We start from the raw sequence: 20,654 nt of genomic DNA on the forward strand, positions 1-20,654 counted from the left end.
TACATCTCTAGTGGTACGGTCGCCCCCGATAACGAGCTACTGCTGGAGTCGTAAAGCACACATCCTGTACAGTATTTATGTCAGACACACCGATACAAACATAAAAATCTTGGATGTCAAAGAGTTAATCGGACGGTCGTCGAAGGAGCCCGGGACGCTGCGCGTAGCCACGGGGGATCCTTGGAGCTTTATACACGGAACCGGCTGTACAAATCATACAATAACAATCTGCAAAATGACTTTTAAACTTTTAGAATTATAGCATTTTATCAATGTATTTCTGTACAGATATTTCTGATTAACTTTAAAACCGACTCCCCCCTTTACATCCACTGAAAAGTTTCTCATATCACACCATATAATTTATGAACGACGAGCTGCGTTAAACTATTTAAAACCCACATTCATAGTCAAAATTAACGACAGGCGCCACCTCTAACGCTGGGAGTTCAACACGTCCCTCTATCAAATAGTAAACTTATTGCAGTTCTTCTTCTTTACCTCCGAGCAGGAGAGATGCTCAGACAAGCTTTTTTTGAGGCCACAGGCAGTTTTCCATTCCTAACTGAGCGGAGAATAAAGTTGGAAATTGACTGCAAGATGAAATATGAACCATACCATCTGGTAAACAGTTCAATACATTCTTATTAAATGATCTGAATGCAGAGGTTTCTTTTAACCTTACCATCACATACAGGCTGTAGTCTCTTTTTGTTTTGGTTAAATCATTCCAGCAGACTGAGCGTCCCTGTGTGATCACCAGTTTTCATCCCTGACCTTTATCCGGCTCTGGGAGTGCAACATTTGGCAACACGGTCATCAGTCCTGCCGACCTGTGTGTGGATGTATAAGATACTATGAGAGCGAAGCCACAAGCTCACACACACACACACACACAACGCGCGCGCACACAAACACACGTTATGCCACACCACGGTTCGACTACGACACCGCTCTCCTGGAGGTGCTGTAACTCAGGCTGGTCCCGCCGCTCTTGTGCGAGATCTTGAGTGTCGTGGCGACCGTCAGGCTCGGCGTCATGGCGACGGGGAAGCTGGACGTGGAGGCCGCCGCGAAACCGACCGCCGCCGCGACGGAGGGGGGCGGTTCGTTGGGGCACCCGTGCTGGAGCAAGATGTCGACGCACTCCTGGCTGCCGGCGCTGTACGCCAGGGCCAACGCCGTCTGCCCCTGAGCGTCCCGATAACGAACATCACAGCCGTACTGAAGGTAGGGACCAGAAAAAGAGGTGGATTAGATTATGTAGTTATCCCCTGCTCTGCATTTTACCATACACCGATCAGGCGTTACATTACGACCACCTTCCTAATATTGTGTAGGTCTCCCTTGCACCTACAAAACAGTTGTGACTCATCAGAGAATGGACATGGGCCTTCTGACGGTGTCCTGTGGTGTCTGGCAGCAGAATGGGGGAATGAGGGGAGGGGCCTCTGTGGATCATCCCACAGATACTTGATCAGTTTGGGATCTAGTGAATTTGGAGGCCAGGTCAACACCTTGTGCTGTTCTTCATGTTTTTTTTAGTTGTTCCGAAAGTGTTTTTGTATGTGTGTCTGTGTCAGGCTGCATCCTGCTGGGGATGACTGCTGCCATCAAGGAGTGTCATTGCTATGGGGTGGGGGTGTCTGGTCTGGTCTAGGTGGGTGCTACATGTCTAAGTAACATCCACATGAATGAATGCCAGGTCCAAAAACTGTCACAGAAATTGTCACAAGATGGTCAATGTTATGTACTTCTCTTGCCAGTGGTCATAATGCTGTGGCTGATCAGTGTATGCAGAGTTCAACATGAGTGGGTGGCCTTAAATGATCTTAACATGGTGTGAGTTTGTGACCTTTACTGTTTTTCACACATTTAAATCACCTGCTGAGTCATCTGTTAAATATTCTGGTTCAACGCTGAGTCACTTAGAGGTTATCCTTTCATACAGCAACTACAGCGTTATCTCTATCCTTCGTGAATCACATCATGCTGTTTTACTGCTATCCTATATCACAAGCGGCCACAATGGGATGAACAGGGAGAGAGGGGAAACGTACCCAAACGAGAAGCTGCGTCATCACCACATCGGCCTGCTGACAGGCAGCGTGCAGGGCAGAGCCGGGCAGCCGCAGCGCTAAGAGCGACCTGGAGGACAGCGCCAGGCTGAGGGGGGCATTAATGTCCTCCTTAGTGCAGTGGGCCAAAAGGAGCAGCAGCTTGGGGAGATTGCGCTCCATCACTGCCAGCAGAAGACGGCCAGATAAAGTGAGGTCTGGGCCCTCGCCGGGAGTGGGAGGAGGCAGCGGCGCCACAAACAGTTTCTGCTCATACTTGGCTCTGATCCACGACTCCCGCTCCTCCCTGGACGAGCGGGGAGGCAAAGAGAAACAGAAAAATCGGTGACTCATCAGTGAAACACAGCTACAGCTTATTTTTCTTTTTCATGTTCAAGCACGACAGCGAGTCTTTCCACTGGAACATGCAAGCTGGGACACATTAAGTATGCAGCTCATACTGCAAAGCATTACAAGCATCACATCATTTATTAATTTATTTATTTTTGTTTAACCTTGTAGCGTCCGGAGCCGGTTTGCGGTGTCCCATCGTGCGCGCCTCCCATATACTGTTGACCATGTGGTTACCTATGGCGCTGAGAACCAGAGTTAGCTCTCGTGGCAAATCATCGAGAGCCAGCGAGCGAACCCGTGACAGGTGGGTCCCCAGGTTCCTGTGGATCCCGGAGCACTCGATGCATATGAGAGCGCCCAGATTCAGACTGGCCCAGGTCGGATCTTGGTTAAGAGAGAGAGAGAGAGAGAGAGAACACAGAGGCTTCGTATGAAACTGAACTACAGATGGATTTCTACCATTTAATTCAACTTGTTGGCCATGTTGTGCAAAGCTGGATGAGTTTTAAAGCAACTGTTACACATGCAGGAGAAACTTAGGCACTTTAACGTGTTCCAACATTAACAAATAAATATTGGGCATCTTATCAGGTTTTTTTTTTGGAGGGAGGAAAATACTAATTAAATGTTGCTGACTAAATCCTAAAAATAAGATTCATAGTTAATGTGCCTCGTTGGCCACTGCTCCTGTACCAAAATCAAACATGTTTTTATTTTCCTTCTTAATTGGCTCAGTGGGCGGCACAGTGGAACGGTGGTTAGCACTGATGCCTCACAACAAGAAGGTTCTGGGTTCTAATCCAGGCTGACAGGGACCTTTATGTGTGGAGTTTGCATGTTCTAACTGTGTCTGCATGGGTTCTCTCCAGGTACTCCAGCTTCCTCCCATCATCCAAAGACATGCTGGTTAGGTTCATTGGTGATTCTAAAATAGTGATTCTAAAGTGTGAATGGTTGTCTGTCTCTCTGTGTTAGCCCTGTGATAGACTGGAGACCTGTCCAGGGTGTACCTCGCCCAAGCGAGAGACAGCTAGGATAGGCTCCAGCACCCCCGCGACCAAAAAAATTTAAAACAACTGGATTAAATCTAAGACTTTAGGTAAGAAGTCAGAAATCTAAAATGGTCATGGTGCATTCAAATGCACATTTCATGTTACATTTATCTATTATGACCATTTTGTACTTTTACAACATCCATATAAACATCAAGCAACCATAGTTTAAAAATATGCCAAACACTAATGAACATTTCCAAAGATGAGAGTGGATAACTCTTTTCAGACAACTAAACAAAAGTCGGGTTTGCACAGAGCTTCAAGTGCTCAGCAGATTATTTCCTCTTCAATCTACATAGCTCTTTGCTCTTCTAAAAATGTATGGAGGACCTACAGACTTAAAACATGAACATGGGACAATGCCACATGCAAAGCGCTGAAATGGGAGCAACATCACAATCAGACGGACACACGAAGCATGCGCAGTACGAGGTGGAGCTGTCTGAGCGCGTCACTGACTCGGAGCGTCGCAGTCCACGCAGAAGTTGTTGCCCCTCGCGTTGCGGATGGCCTGCAGAGCCACTGCTTCACTCTGGCTGTCCTTGCGTGCCTGTTGGAAGCACACAGCAAAATTTTCAATTAAAAAAAGGAACCACTGCGAAACTCCTGAGCTCTGTTTCCACTGCCCTCATTAACAATAACAGTCATCTCTCCCAGCGAGAAAGCAGCGGCAGACAGCTGGAATCAATCGAGCATCTTTAGGCCGAGCCTTAAAAAATGAAATTGTGTTCCTCCACGAGCTTTGTTTTCAGCAACATCGTGAAACACTAATATCAGGTCGTTTGTCAGTGACTGAAAATCCAATTCGTAAACTCTATATCGTGTGCAGAGAGTGACTCATAGGCCTTTTTTTTTTTTCGCTTCTTGCCTTGTTTTTGCTGCTCTCACACAGCTGCAGGCTGGCCAGGATCTGGCTCTCGATGGCCTGCACCCACGAGTCCCTCTCCTCCACACTCTGGGCCTCAAAGTGCCACGTCTGGCCCGTGCTCGACACGACGAGGAAGTCGAAGTTGTCCTCGTCTGAAGCAGAAAGACACGAGCACGCATCAGACATCTTTCACCATTTCAGCTGTAGTGAACATTAAATCGAGCTTGCATCCATCAGTGATGTTAAGGATTAGTTTTTTTACCACAGCAGGGCTGGAAGGCGCTATAGGATCCTAAAGATCTGCACCACAAGATTGAGGAACAGCTTTTACCCCCTCAGCTGTCCAAGAGCTCAATTCTCTGCCCCCTGTCTCGCTGCCCCCACCTCCACCATCCTAATAGCTTCTGGACTGCAATGCACTTTAAAACCTTCATGCACTTAAAGGGGAATTACTGTTTTTTACAACCTGGACCTTATTTCTGGCATAAAATATGATCGTTTACTCACTCACATAACTTTGGTGTCATTTGGAGTCGTTCGGACAATATTTAGTTCCCCGTATATCCATATAGTGGGAGTGACTGGGGCACCGAAACGCATCCTCTAAATAACGCATTATCTGCCGCAAGACGCGTTCATTTCACCAATATTTTGTTATAGTATGTTAGTGCTATTCCCCGTTGAGTCCGGAGTTACCTGATATCATCATCCGGGGTCTGTATATTGACCTACTAACCTCTGACCTGGATGATATCATCTCTGGGCACCGCGCGCACCCGCAGCGGTCGGCTTGTTTACCTGTAATTTGCTACTGCTAGTTTTTTGCAACATGGCTGAATACTTTTCCGATTCTGAGGTTGTAGACGACGACTTTGTTTATGCTGGACGTCCTTACCGTTTTGAGCCAGAGTAAATGATGAGGAGCTCGTTGAAAGCAGGATGTGGAGGCAGAAAGAGGAACAGCTGGCCAAAGAACAACAAACCACTGCAAGTCCGCGAATAGATAACAGGTAACTCCAGACTCAACGGGGAATAGCACTAGTGTATCATAACAAAATATTGGTGAAATGAACAAGTTTCACGGCAGATAATGTTTTATTTAGAGGCTGCGTTTCGGTGCCCCAGTCACTCCCACTATATGGATATACGCAGATCTAAATATTGTCCGAACGATACCAAATGACACCAAAGTTATATGGGTGAGTAAACGATCATATTTTATGCCACAAATAAGGTAATTCCCATTTAAATGAAGTTTTTATATTTATTTTTATCCGTGCATGTGTGAGAATGTGTGTGCATGAGTGAAAATATCTCTGGGAGAGCCGTTATTAAATTTCGCTGTATTGCTCCCAGTGCAGTGACAATAAAGACATTCTATTCTATTCTAATTAAGTTTTTTCTTTTCTGTTGTTAGTGAATCGAGGAAAACCCAACCGACATGCTGGAATCCGCCCGCACGCGGGTAAAACAGTTTAATTTAGCAACGCTACAAAAGAAACCTGACACCTAACGTGGCAGAAACACAAGCGGGCGCGCCGCCAAGACCAGAGGATCAGTCAGAGTTTGAAAGATGCAGTGTCACACATCAGCATTACCTGTCTTGCTTACGTTTCTTAAGCTACCAAAGCTTTTGAGTTTCCACATTTTGCGCTTGGCTGCAGGAGACGAGAGAGAGAACACCAGATAGAAGAGAAGGGAAGAAAAGAGAAGGCAAATTATAAATGGTTCACATGTCATACGTTACATAATGTATGATACATACCGTAGCTATCTGCTCAATTGAATGTCAAGCCAAGCAATTATTACTTAAAAATAAAATATTAAAACATCCGAACGAGTGAGAGAATGTGTATTTTCTTCTTTTTTATCGTTTACCATCTGCTTGGCCAATGGTTGCGTCTCCTTTTTGGTTCATGCTCTTCTTTCTGCGATGCTTCTTCCGGTCCGTCAGCGGGGAGGCAGAGCCCACCTCTTTGGTGGAGGAAGAGCTGGAGACTCCCTCGACTGCAGAGTCTGGAAACAAAGCGGCACAGCAAAACATAATAAAGTGAATGGAACTAAAGCAAAGCTAAACACGGCGTATGAACAAGAGTCCTCTACTGACCGACAGCGTGGTTAGATAGCGTGGAGGGACACCGCTGCACGCCTCTGTTGCTCCTCAGGAACAGTGCGCCACCCAGACCTTCCATCTCCTCCACTTGCAGGAGGCTGCTCGCACTCACCGGGACTACAGAGACGGCAGAGACGACAGAGCGATTTAGCCCCAAAAAACAACTTTCTGACATGTATGAGCAGATACAGATTTGGTTTACGGGACAGTGGTGAGAGCAGGGATGTTGTACGGTTTAGAGACAGGGGCTTTGAGGAAGAGACAGGAGGAAGAGCAGGAAGTAGATGTTGAGGTTTTCTCTGAGCGTGACCAGGATGGATAAGGATCAGGAATGAGGACATTAGAGAGGCCAGGCTGAGACGGTCTGGTCAGAGCTGGGATGGTGAATATATTGGTTGAATGATTCTGAGGTTAGAGCTTCCAGGAAGGAGGAGGTCTAGAGGAAGACCAAAGAGGTGGTTTATGGATGTAATGAAGAAGGACATGAAAGTACTTGGTGTGAGAGAAGAGGACACAGAGGATAGGGCGAGATGGAAGTAGATGATTCGCTGTGGCGACCCCTGAAAGGAACAAACGAGAGGAAATGAAGAAGATTTGGAGGCCAGGTCAACACCTTGTGCTGTTCTTCATGGTTTTTTTTGTGTGTGTGTCTGTGTCAGGCTGCATCCTGCTGGGGATGGCTGCTGTCATCAAGGAGTGTCATTGCTATGGGGTGGGGGGCCTGGTCTGGTCTAGGTGGGTGCTACATGTCTAAGTAACATCCACAAGTAAGCTTCCCAGCAGAACACTGAATTGTCACAAGATGGTCAATGTTATTTTACTTCTCCTGTCAGTGGTCATAACGTTGCGGCTGATTGGTGTATTGCTACATTTAGCTACAGCATGTACACCTCTTGTAGAAAGTAGAAACCCTCTTTATGACTCACCCTCGGGTCCCTGCACGTCTTTGACCCGACCGTTGAGCCCCACCGGGGGGCCGCAGGTGGGTACAGCACGAGGCGGTCGCTTTCCCGGCACCTTCACTGTCACTCGCAGCAGGTCCATCTCTTTGCCAGGGGTGTTCAGCATGTAATCCTGCCAAACCAAACATCAGCCATCACCATCAAACAGCGGCCGCTCTTTCGGCAGCATAATGCCTCAGAGAGATGTGTTAACGCACTGACTCACATTGACACTGGAATGATAGGACAGTATGCCATCGTTGGACAGTGTGACATACTTCTTCTTCCACTCTTTGTTGAGCGAGTTCCCACTGCGCTTCAGCAAGATGCCCTGATGGAAGTGACAAAAACGGAAGAGTGAGAATTTCATCACCGATGTCTGGTGTGTTGGTATCACACGTTTCAGTAGCATAATGACTGCTGGCTGCCAGAAAACACCCACCAAGGGTTCATCAAGCCAATCTGAGAGATGGCAGCACTTCATCACTCCACGTGGTAAATCTGGCTTTGGGCATTTGAAGCGAGTGCTAGCGAGATGTCCTCTGCTGAGGGTCATCAGGTACTCATCAAATGCAAATCCTACCTGTTTGATGGGAATGGAGCGTCCGCTGCCCAGATCGCCCTTAAAGTCTGCACTCCTTCTGTTTGAATCGCTCCCTCTCCGACCCTGGAGGAAAGAAGGGAGAGCAATAACTGCATCAGCAGGGGGAACATTAGTTTAAAACATTATTTATAACTTATAAAATATAAAATCCTTCTGCTGCAATGTTCAGCTGTGGGCGAAGGCTGGCTTATAAATGTGAGAAATATTTATAGAAATTGGCTCAGTATCAGTCCCCATTTGTCTTTAAGCTGCACTAATCAGTGTTTTTATATTAGCAGTGGCCTCTGAAGCAAAGCGTCACCTATAGTGACAAGCACACAGATAATCATCACCTGATTCTGCAGTTCTCCTCAGCTCTGTGGAGTGTCTTAGCATTTTTCAGCTCATTGTTTAGGTTTTCGGGCTGCGTTGCACTCATCAGTTTTAAAAGCGGACCAAGCAGCTCTGAGAAATGAAGCCAGCACAGAAACTGTAGTTCCTCAAATGGCCTGGACCCAAAAGCGAGTCAATCCCCATAGATTCCCATCACAGCAGAAATAAACAATATTTGTTTTGGTATCTAGAGCTAATTCACTTTCAACAATACTTAAATCATCCATTTGAGTTACACCGATCAGCCACAACATTATGACCACTGACAGGAAAAGTAAATAACATTGACCATCTTGTGACTATTCAGTGTTGTGCTGGGAAACTTTTGGACCTGGCATTCATTCATGTGGATGTTACTAAGACATGTAGCACCCACCTAGACCAGACCAGACCAGGCACCACCATCCCCCAGCAGGATGCAGCCTGACACAGGCAAACACACAAAAACGCTTTAGGAGCAACTAAAAAAAACTAAAAAAAAACATGAAGAACAGCACAAGGTGTTGACCTGGCCTCCAAATTTACTAGATCCCAAACTGATCAAGTATGTGTGGGATGATCCACAGAGGCCCCTCCCCTCAACCTGTAGGACCCAAAGGCCCCCCACTAACAACATCCTGTTGCCAGACACCACAGGACACCCTCAGAAGGTCCAATCCCTGATGAGTCCCAACTGATGAGTCACCTACACAATATTAGGCAGGTGGTCATAATGTTATGTATGATTGGTGTACGTTGAGGGCGCTGTGCAGAAATAAGGGCTGCTTTGATTGACAGAAACTCGAGGCTGCCAGCTGTCCGCCTGGGAACTCATCCGCCCACTAGCATCACACACAATCCACTTCTTTCCAGTTTTTGAATTAACTGAGAGCGAACTGAGAGTTGAGATGGCAATGACCGGTGAAACAATACTGAGAGTCAAAACTGCCTTAAGGAAAACCGATAGGGAGGGTTTGTCAAATCCTTATACACAGTAAAAGTACCAGATACAGCAGGCGGCTGAGTAATACAATACATGATACAACATGCAGACAAAATACTGCATGTTTAGCATTTAAAAGATCCTCAGCAGTTGGTGAAGACAGAAACTGAGAGGAGTATGTTCCTTTATGTGGACACAACCATGAATTCATATAAAAGCTCATTATAAGACGAAACTGTAAAGCGTTTATCACCCTAAGAATGTGCTCAAGTGTACTCATGGCAATGTGAGGTAACAAAACATAAAAAAGAGAGTCCAAAAACAACTGGAGCATGGACTTGATGCTATTTACCGCAAATCTGGAGGTGCGCCTTCGCACGCTGCGGACTGAGCCGGGCGTAGCACTGTCCTGTTTCTCCCCTCTCAATGTTCTTCCGATCTCTTTATGACTGATCACAGGAGTGGAGGGAAGTGATGAGGAGTAATCGCTGCTCTGACCTCCGTTACTGGCCTAAAGACAGGGAAGAGGTTGGGTGTGTCACAACAGCATGCTCACTGGACGCAAACCTAACATATAAAATACACAAATCCGACCACCTTGACACCTTCCGTTCGCACGGTATGGAGAACGGGCAAAATGTAAGTTTTACCTGTCCTGGAAAGACGCCGGACACTGGGGTGGAGCCTCCAGAGTGACTGGGAGAGTTAGGAAGAGATTTACAGGACGCCAGCAGAGCAGCTTGCTTCTTGGCCGCCATGATCTTCTGAGCAGCTGTGAAACAGAAAAACATTTGCCTTAAAAGAAACATAAACAATTCGTATTTATGCATCTATCTGCAGCAATAGGCTATTATGATCTGCATCTGACATGGACACAAACCATCGTTGAAGACTCTGTTCACATTGAGGCCGTAGGTCGCGCAGGTCTCATAGTAGGTGCAGCGCCGCACGTCTGAGCAGAGCTGTCTGGCCCTGGCATCGTCTATTACTCTGGGGTTGGTGCTGCTGATCTTATCTGGAAACACAACAGATCAATAGACACAACAAGAGTTCAACGTCTGCTGACATGTGGTGGATGGAAGTTCATGCTGCGTGCGTGGGATTCTTACCCTGAGTGCCGACTACTACGAAAGGGATCTCCGTGATGGGCCGGTGGACGGCGAGCTGGTGGTAGATTTTGTAAACTTCCTGGAAGCTGGACTCATTTTCCAAACTGAAGACCAAGATGACTGCATCCACCCAACTTGCAAACTGAGGGCAAGCGAGAAGAAGAAGAAGAAGAACGCTCAAAATACACAAGAGAAGGCTGGGAGTTATGAAAAAACAAAACAGAGATGGAGCTTGATTGGTTGAACAAATCCAGGTCAGTTCCCACCTGAGCGCCTGGGAGTTCTGTTTCTTCTCTGATTATCAACAGGTGGCTCTGCCCATCAACTAGGACATCCTTGATGTACTGTCGTCCTGCAAATATAGGAACACACAACAGTTGTTGAAAAGATATTCATCCTCAGACGATGATGAGGTACGATAAGATATTCATCCTCATATGATGATATGAGATGAGATGAGATACGATACGATATTCATCCTCATACCACGAGATGAGATGAGATACGATATTCATCCTCATACAATACGATACAAAATTCATCCTTGTACGATGATATGAGATACGATACGATACAATATTCATCCTCATACGATGATATGAGATACGATACGATACAAAATTCATCCTTGTACGATGATATGAGATACGATACGATACAATATTCATCCTCATATGATGAAATGAGATACGATATTCATCGTCATACGATGATATAAGATGAGATATGATACGATATGATATTCCTCCTCATACGATGAGATGAGATGAGATGAGATACGATACGATATTCATCCTCATACAATGAAATGATATTCCTCCTCATACGTTACGATATTCATCCTCATACGATGATATGAGATATGATACGATATGGTATGATATTCATCCTCATACGATGAAATGAGATACACTAAGAAATTCATCCTCATACGATACGATACGATATTCATCCTTATGTGAGATGAGATGAGATGAGATGAGATACGATACGAAATTCATCCTCATACGATGAAATGAGATATGATATTCCTCCTCATACGATGAGATGAGATGAGATGAGATACGATACGATATTCATCCTCATACGAAGAAATTATATTCATCCTCATACGATACGATACGATACGATACGATACGATACGATACGATCCCTGTGGGGAAATTAAGGTGTTACAGCTTGAGGGCCAGAAAATACAAGTTAGATACAAAATAGAATAAGGTAAGAAAAACTATACACGACTAAAAATATTAAAGTTACACAAAATATTTACAGAGTAAATAATACTAATAATAACAACCACAGATGGTGAAAAAACAAGCAAAGTTAATGAAAGGTTGAAGTGGTGGAGGCTGAATATACATAATGACATTCATGAATAATGACAAGCTCCAACAGGAGGACTGCTCTTGAAAAACAATTATTGCACTTCTAATGGCATGAGTATGGATTTTGCACTTATGACTAAAGTAAGTAACTAATAATTCATAGATGGATAGGAGCCTGGAATGTCCACATGGACCCACAGCGTTATAAGTTAGAGTTATAAGACCTGTGCGTGAAAAGTCAAAACATCTGTTATTACAGAGTTTTGTTGTCAGGTCTGCACAGACAGGATCACAGTAAAACACACACACATAAAACAAAAAGAATGAATATGAAGAGATGCTGAACCAACCCTCTGCGTTCTCCAGCGGCAGGTAACTTCCTGTCAAGTGTCTGTGGACCAGAGCCGACTTCCCACTGCACAGGCCTCCCAGAACACCCTAAAGAGACATACACAGAGAAAACATTCAGCAAAACCTCTCTCAGTGTTTCATTTTTAAAGCTACTGTCTGTCCTCATGCTTACCAAGTGAAGTTCTTGTACAGTTTGGGTCATGGTCCATTCTTGACTGCTGGTGCACGGAGCTGAAGGCAAAAGAGAAAGAAGGCATTCATTAATGACTGCAACGAACTGACGTAGTATCAGCAGGTTACAAATAAGGATAGGACAATCTCAGTGTCACTGGACGCTGTTTTTAATAATTAGGTAAATGTGAAGTTTTCTGCTCCTGCTTCTAGTTTGTGTGCTAAGCTACGCTAACCACTTTCCACACCCATTTCTGTACTAGAAGCACAAAAATGAAACCGTTTTGATCTTCTCATCTGACTGCGGCGAAGACCTCATCCAATTTCTAAAAATATCTGATCGCTTTAAAGAAGTATGTCAAGCAGGAAATAAAGGTAGCCAGGCTCCACTGTGAGCATCTTGTGACAACACAATGTTCTGCAGGGAAACTTCTGGACCTGGCATTCATTGGTGTGGATGTTACTTAGACATGTAGCACCCATCTAGACCAGACCAGACACCCCCACCCCATAGCAATGACACTCCTTGATGGCAGCAGCCATCCCCAGCAGGATGCAGCCTGACACACAAAACCAGTATAGGAGAAAAACATGAAGTACAGCACAAGGTGTTGACCTGGCCTCCAAATTCTGTGGGATGATCCACAGAGGCCCCTCCCCTCAACCCACAGGACACCCTCAGAAGGTCCATGTCCATTCTCTGATGAGTCACAACTATTTTGGAGGCACAAGGGAGACCTACTGTACACAATATCAGGAAGGTGATGATAATTATGCCTGATCGGTGTGTGTGTTTATATAAAACACTCTCACACAAAATTTTAAAAAGTGATCCTGCTGACTGCTGGCCAAGTTTGGCCTGACTGCCTGTGGACTCAGCACAGCTCAGGATTCAGAGAGGCAGAGTAAGCACCTGGGAAAAATTCAACCACGTGTACAAATATGCAAGTCTACAAGAGCTAGTGAGGACACCAGATATCTTAAGTTTATCCTTACACTGTTAAGGCCCATACTTTTTTGCTTACCTTGCAAAAAAAAAACAAAAAAAACATCCTAACAAGGCATTTTATTCCTTTATTCAATCTGGAAGGAGAAAAAAAGAACAGGCAGCAGTGGTGAGAGAATTCATTTTGCTCCCCCGGTGCAGTTTCCTTTCCCTCATTTCATGAATTTCACTGAACCTGGTGTCAACTGAAAGGAGGCAGAATGTGGCACACGGAGCTCTCTCGCTATCAAGAAGACGACTCAAAGGATCATTAGCTTCAGAACGTCAAACTACCTGGAATCAAAATGCTAATACAGAGGTTCTGCAGCGAGAAAAGCCAGCTGAGATCATGTCCAAATATAGAGTAAGTCGCACTGTAGAACAATCCACGTGTTACACTAAGCTAGTGCTGAAGTCAGCTTTATATATATGTATCACAGTCTCTAGTAGGAGCCTCTAAAAGGGGGAACTGCACGGTGAAGCAGCAGAATGTCAGCACAGTGATTACTTGGTTGGTTTTATGTACAGTTTTGTTTTGTGTCAGAGGAAAAAAAAGAAATGTCTCTTTGAGAAATGATTGACAGTCGGTGCTTTTCAGTGACTCATCCTGCAACAGATGATAATGTTTTCGCTGAAGCAGATGTCAGCCTCTCCAGAGAGGAGCGTTCGTATTCCTCTGTCGGTCCTATATAGTACTTAAACTGCACTAAAATTTAACTAAATCTAAAACTCCTACCCCATGTGCTTTTATTTAAACAGAGAGCTGTGCAATGCTTCTGTTGTAAAAGGAAGAATATGAACTGGAAGCTTTCCTTTTACATTTATATCATTTATAGTATATTAAACGGTTGAAATCTGTAAGGGAGCACCGCTTGTGTTAGTTTTCTGACTTGTCATTGGCAGCATGATTATTGTCAGCGTTAAAATGTCCAAATGACATCACACTAATCAGGCATAACATTATGACCACCTTCCTAATATTGTGAAGGTCTCCCTTGTTGCCTCCAAAACAGTTGTGACTCATCAGAGAATGGACATGGGCCTTCTGAGGGTGTCCTGTGGTGTCTGGCAACAGGATGTTGTTAGTGGGGGGGTCTTTGAGGGGAGGGGCCTCTGTGGATCATCCCACAGATACTTGATCAGTTTGGGATCTAGTGAATTTGGAGGCCAGGTCAACACCTTCTGCTGTTCTTCATTGTTCCTAAAGTGTTTTTATGTGTGTGCCTGTGTCAGGCTGCATCCTGCTGGGGATGGCTGCTGCCATCAAGGAGTGTCATTGCTATGGGGTGGGGGTGTCTGGTCTGGTCTAGGTGGGTGCTACATGTGTACAGGCTCATTTAAGGTAGCCTACGCCGGGTTTGAGCCATTTATACTTGTGCGCTCGTCAGTCTGGCTCGCTCTGTAACAACGCCACCCAAACTCTATTCGGCCGCTAGTGGGCGCTGTGTTAGTCGTACAAATGTTTGTATCGCCGAACCTTATCAATTTACCTTTACTCAATGTGTTCCACGTTAATTGATCCAAAACAATCAATTCGAAACTGCGGAGATGGAGAAGCAGAAGCAGCTGGAAATACTAAAGCGGAAACAAGCTACTACCAAGTGGACCAATCACAGCCCTTATGCTCTGCATCGCCGTGACGCGTAGTTACATTTCTGGGAAGACGCACGTCAGACTATGGAGTAACAGTGTTGGGATGTTGCCATAGCTACGGCGTCAAACTGACGCAGAAGCATAAACTGCCTATCAGTAACATCCACATGAATGAATGCCAGGTCCAAAAGTTTCCCAGCAGAACACTGTGTTGTCACAAGATGGTCAATGTTATTTATGTCTCCTGTCAGTGGTCATAATGTTGTGGCTGATCAGTGCATATCTCCATTATTGGTCGATCATAAAGATCTTATTTTTTGTGTAGTCTTAGGTCGTCGCATTATCAGGTTTGTCGCTAACAGGCCGAGATAAGACGATGTAAAGAGGATAAATGATAAAATCTCTTCAACAACTCTTCAACTCTCACAGTCAGCAGGGTTCGTTAGAGTCACAGCGTGGGAGTCCTATTACTACGGCAACTGTTCAAATTTATTAATACTCTTATTTTCACTACTCTGTAGCTCACACTTTAATTGAATTCTGAGGTCATGGATATATTTCTTCTCCAAACTCTACTAAAACATAAATCACGCGTCACTTTCTCTTCTATTCAGCAGAAATGTTTTTTATTTTTCAGTCAGTATATTATGATGGAATGACCTCAACTAGTTTGAGGGGTTTTAGAGAAGAGAAGTGTCTCGAAATGAGGTGGAAAAAGATAGATATTCTTATTTTTTTCTATTATTTTCTAAGGTATGAAAGTCTGTGGCAGATTTACAGGCGTGAGGGCGACTCGGACACATGTGCAGATCAGATATGACGCTGAGCAAACAAGACAAATGCCTGCCAGTGTGGACACAAACACTCATACATACACTCCGGGTAGCGGTGTGAAAGTGCTTACAGATGTACGCTGATGTAGAGGCCACATCACCAGAGACAATGACACAGATACTGTTCGTGTACACCCACACACACACACACACACACACTGAAGCTGTCAGGTCACGCTGCGCTGGGTGGAGCTGGATGGTGTCGGCCCGGATCTCCGGGGGCCGAGATTCTAACTTTAAACCCCCGCCGCTCTTCCTTCAGCCCCACTTTGGGCAACCCTCGCCCACCCCCCTCCTCCCAACAACAACCACGACACCCCCCCCCGCTCCCCTCCGCCCTCCATTAAGATCGTCACACCACAGACCAAACAGCATCTCTCACGGCTTGCTGTTGCCATGGCAACTCCATTTTCCAGAAGCCTCCAGCCTCCATCCTGGCTCTCTATACAATAAATGGTCTCTCATGGATACAGCGAACGTGTCCACCTGTGCACACGTGATGCTGACAAAAAAAAAAACGTGCAACCGTGCGTCTGCCACATTTTCTCAGCCGCCAGTATTTTCCCAATTAAAATCATCAATTCATCGCAATGCTGACACCGCATACGGTAATTAGGGGCTCGACTATGCCACTCACAAACACCTCGACAACATAGCACTGATAAATGAATAGGCTCCATTTGAAGGCTGATTAACTCCATGCACAGAGCAGGAAGTAGCCGGTTCCTGCTCCCCTCACCCTGCCGATGAACACAGCTCTGTGTATCCCCGACCTTAATTATTCATGTCCCACTTACTCCTGACAAATTATTCAGCGCTCCCTCCGATCCTACACTCGGTGTCAAAGAGGATTTCTTTAGAATTTATTAACAATTAAATATTGATGAAGATGCATTGTTGCCTTCGCATCAAAGAGAAGAAAGTCTGAATTCATCAAAGCTGAGAAGAAGCGTTGTGTCTGGATGTCACATTCGGGTAATCCCTCAAAGACGCCAGTGGGAGGAGATCACAGCGTTTTCAAACAGCAGCTTCGCTATTGTAACGTCTCCACTGAAGCTGTGGCACGGCGTCCTCGCGGAGAACAGTTTGTTCTCCATTTGAAAACATTGTCAATTGGGTTAAAAATGCGCTCGTAGGTGGCCGCGTTCGTCTCCGAGTTCGCTGTTCTTCATCCTCAGCGACGGTTTATTGGATTACAGTGATCTAATATTCTAATCAATCCTCTACCAGAGATCTCGTCGGCCTGGAGGACCCGTAACGACAGATCCGGCTTCTGCTTTCGAGGCTGGCGATTGACTTGACATTTAGATTCATTTTGAGATACATGCTGAATTCTAGTGATCAGTGCACGGCCGTGACTAATAATTATTTTCGGTGTCAATGTTCAGACAAGTTCGGTCTTGAAATGAGTAACTGTTTGTTGTATAGATGCCAGAAAATAGTAAAGAAATTGCAGGTGCCAGTTTTACCGAATCCTGAAAGGTGACATCTCTAAATTGCTAGTATCACGTCAAGAAAATAAATAAACCCAGAAAATTAGCACATTTGAGATACTTGAAATAGAGAAGGTTTGCAAATTAACTGATCATCAGAAATGTCATTATTTTATTTATTTACTTAGTTTATCATGACTGAAGTTGAGTTACGGCTGCACCATGAAGGATTGACATACGAGTACACAATGGACAAGTGCCACTTAACCTTAAAAACAAATATCCCATTAAAGTCTGATCTGCAGCTCAAGGTATCGTCGCACGCCGTCTTTTTCCCTTCCGTCGTGCGTCACATCTTTGAGGAGTCGCGTTTCATTAGATCGGAGCGCGATTTACCGTTATGAGGCCCTTTTCTTGGCTGACGTTTCAGACGCGCCTCAGAGCTCAGGGCGGCCATGAAAAAGTAGGAATTGTTTTTACCGAATCCCTGGAGAGGCAGGAAAGGCTGGTTGTTTGAAGCTGGAGCCTGAACTGAACGCCTTGCTTGGCCCTGCTGAGATGGAGGGATTTTCACTCGCCACATCTTCGTGGTATCTTTTGCATTTAGTTTGAAGCACATGCATGCACAATTAGATCTAAGAAAACTAATTTATACTAGAGGCTCAGTCAACCTCAGCACCGCTTTGCACTAAACCAATTATAATTACATTTATGCAAACATTTATGCAACCGAACGCTTTAGCCGTTTGTAATTCACGCCAACTGCCCAGAATAAATGAAATGTGAAAGTTAATTAAAGAGAAGCCCATTTTAGGTCCACAAAACTCCAGACATGATAATAAATATGTGATCTTACTGATATCAGACAAAATTATCTCCTTCATTGCTTCATTTCAAGTCAAGGGACAACTGTACCAAAACAGCTACGGCATTATTTTCTGCCAAGGAAAATAGTTTCACATCAGATACGGTTAGTTATTTTGTATGTGCACAACACTGATGTTTTAAAAGGCTCATTAACTTCGGTCTGCAAAAGAGGAGTCAAGATGTATGAGATAAGATAAGATAATCCTTTAGGATAATCCTTTAAGATAAGAAATGTTGGTGGCATTAAATAAGGCTGTAACTGTTTAATCCCTACTTCCTGCTATGAAGTGTTTGTGTATAAGTACAGTGATGCATGCGGTGGCCTCACCTTCCTCCTCACTCGAGCCCCTCTCCACAGCCGGATAGAGAGGAGGCGCGGCGTTGACGCTGGGTGGCACGGGAGTACTTTTGGTAAAAATCCCGCTAATGAACTTGAGCATCTTGCGGTCGCGAGGAGGAGCTCGCTGGATTGTTCCCCCCTGGCCCTCCTTCCCCTTCCTCAGGTCCTCGGAGTGGGAATGTAGGTCGCTGTCGTCCAGGGCGCGACTTGTACCTTTCCTCTGAGGCCTGGACATATCCGTGGCAGGAGGTGCGGGTAAGGAGACGGACACTGCCTTAAACCTCTCCCCCTGAGGGCTGTCCCGGGTCATTATGCCTGAAAATCCTCCGCTGGCGGGAACTCCGGGCCGGATGAGCGTCCCCCTGCCGTCGCTGTCGGCCCAGGACGCCCTGTAAGGCCCCAGGGTTGTAGCTGCCATTAACGGGGACTGGTCCCCCATGCGGTTATCCCTTCGGTCCAGAGTCTTAGCAGAGTGATACAAGCTTGTATTGGCCTCTCTGAGCTCCCTCCAGCACACAGTGTTACCTCCTGCATGTGGCCTCATCAGGACTTCGGGACGCTGGCTCATCTGCGGCGGGATGGAAAAGGGGAGGCTGCAGCGTGAGCGGCTGCTCAAGTCTGCTCCATTCTCACCCTTCAGGAACAGCATGGGGGGCTCCCGGTAGATCTCCGTCTTGGGGCGCAGGGCGTCCGAGCGAGGCCCTTCTCGGCGCACGGTTCCCTCAGAGGTGGTCCCTCCATACACTTTCACCATTTGCCTAACGGGTGGGTGTACAAAAGAAGTGTCTTTGCTTTTACCGACCGACACAACGTCTTTCTGGGGTACATGCGTTTCCCTCTTCTCTGGCTTCCCCCTGTTCTCGCTGGGGCTGCCATATTTGACCTGCACCTGTTCCACTTCCTCTTGTGCGTTTGCCTTTTCAACCACTTCCACACACACAGGTCCTTCCTCCTTCTCAGGGGCATTGCCCACCTGCTCCTGCTCCTCCTCCTTCTCCTTCTCCTCCTCCTCCTCCTTCTTAGGGCTCCCTTCCCCCTCTGGGAGAGCCTCCGTCTGGTTCCCCGCTACATCCTCTGGCACGGCCTCAACCTTCACCAGAGTGAGGGAGATGAGGTAGGTGGTGCGTCTCTGCGGGTTGGCCGCCTTGCTCATCGGGACGGCGGACCTCAGCACAGCGGCACCTGCTCTCTGACCTCAGCGGACCTGCACATCTCAAGCATGGCGACTAGAACAAGACTGAAGCAGAGGGGAAAAATGAACGACGGATCAAACACCTGATGGCGTTTGATACATGGGCCAGCAGATTTGACAGCTGCAATCAAAATATGAAGTCAGCCTTAAAAGAGGGCTGCTGTGAATTGCAAATTTCCAGACTATATTCAAAAAGGCTTGCCCAGTGGTGAAACAAGTCTAGACTGCTTTTTTTTTTTTTTTTTTTCTTTTCTGAAAGCCTCCATTAATGCACAGCGCTACTACTGGTCTCCAGCACAGATTCATTCATAATCCTTCGCTCTCTCTGCTTTGCCTCGCTTTTGAAACTCATTTATTCTGCACAAATCTGACATGTAGACTCACGGATAGATATAAGGAGGCATTTCTATCCATGCCTCAGACTCAGCCTGGAATTATGCAACAGTCTAATTCATTCGGTTGATCCATTTCTTGGCTAGGACTGAGATTCATACTGGCTGAATAATGCAACCTTACTACGGTGTGTGTCTTGTCTTTTGCTCATACCATACCTTGATTATTTTTTTTGGATTTTTTTTTACCCCCCTCAAAGAATATCCATTCACAGCTTCATTTGATCTGATGAAGAATTTATCTCGCCCTCAGATTAGCAGCCACGGCAAAGCAAAAAGAAGAGCTCCATCTGATGAGTCCGAGATTAAAATAAAAAAAATAAAAAATAAAAACAGGTGAAAGGGAAACGGGGTGAAAAAACATCAAAATGGAAATCATTCACTTGTCACGATGCGTCTGGCAGCTGGAGCTTCCGTTCGACAATGTCATGCATAAAATTATGTGCGCACGGTGTGAGGGTCACCGGGAGATGAAAAACATCTGTTGTTATGTCTCCAGAAAATTAGAAAAAATAAAATAAAAAAAATACACGAAGTAGCCAGATTTGAGCAAACCCATGCAACCGCTCTTCCTTGCGCCTGTATCCCTCCTCTGGAGAGCAGCTCCTCTCGGTCACCGCATCCTCTCCTCCGAGTGCCTCATCCAATTAGCAAGTCAATAAAATGTGTCTGTGAGGCAGAGGAAGCCCACCAGCTCGCCACTGCCCCTCCTCCTCTTTTTTTTTTTTTTTTTTTTTCCTCCTCTTCTTGCAGCCTTGCAGCTCCAACCCCCTC

The 20,654-nt window shown here is 45.7% G+C and overlaps 1 protein-coding gene across 1 annotated transcript; it reads right to left on the reverse strand.

Moving 5' to 3' along the window:
• Positions 1–919: 919 nt before the first annotated feature.
• Positions 920–19,650, reverse strand: LOC311486625 (arf-GAP with GTPase, ANK repeat and PH domain-containing protein 1-like). The gene is made up of 19 exons (XM_084542539.1): positions 18,285–19,650; positions 12,247–12,305; positions 12,074–12,161; positions 10,662–10,747; positions 10,396–10,537; positions 10,167–10,301; positions 9,937–10,058; positions 9,639–9,797; positions 7,972–8,055; positions 7,615–7,719; positions 7,374–7,521; positions 6,442–6,564; positions 6,213–6,350; positions 5,933–5,992; positions 4,335–4,486; positions 3,926–4,016; positions 2,573–2,795; positions 2,061–2,364; positions 920–1,224 (listed from the first exon to the last, which is right to left on the reverse strand). The coding sequence occupies exons 1-19, from the start codon at positions 19,447–19,449 to the stop codon at positions 943–945; spliced, it is 3,666 nt and encodes a 1,221-aa protein (XP_084398665.1). The 5' UTR covers positions 19,450–19,650; the 3' UTR covers positions 920–942.
• Between the last annotated feature and the right edge of the window lie 1,004 nt (positions 19,651–20,654).

Source organism: Chelon labrosus (assembly GCF_963514085.1).
Source record: "Chelon labrosus genome assembly, chromosome: 4".
In the NCBI taxonomy this organism is placed as follows: domain Eukaryota; kingdom Metazoa; phylum Chordata; class Actinopteri; order Mugiliformes; family Mugilidae; genus Chelon; species Chelon labrosus.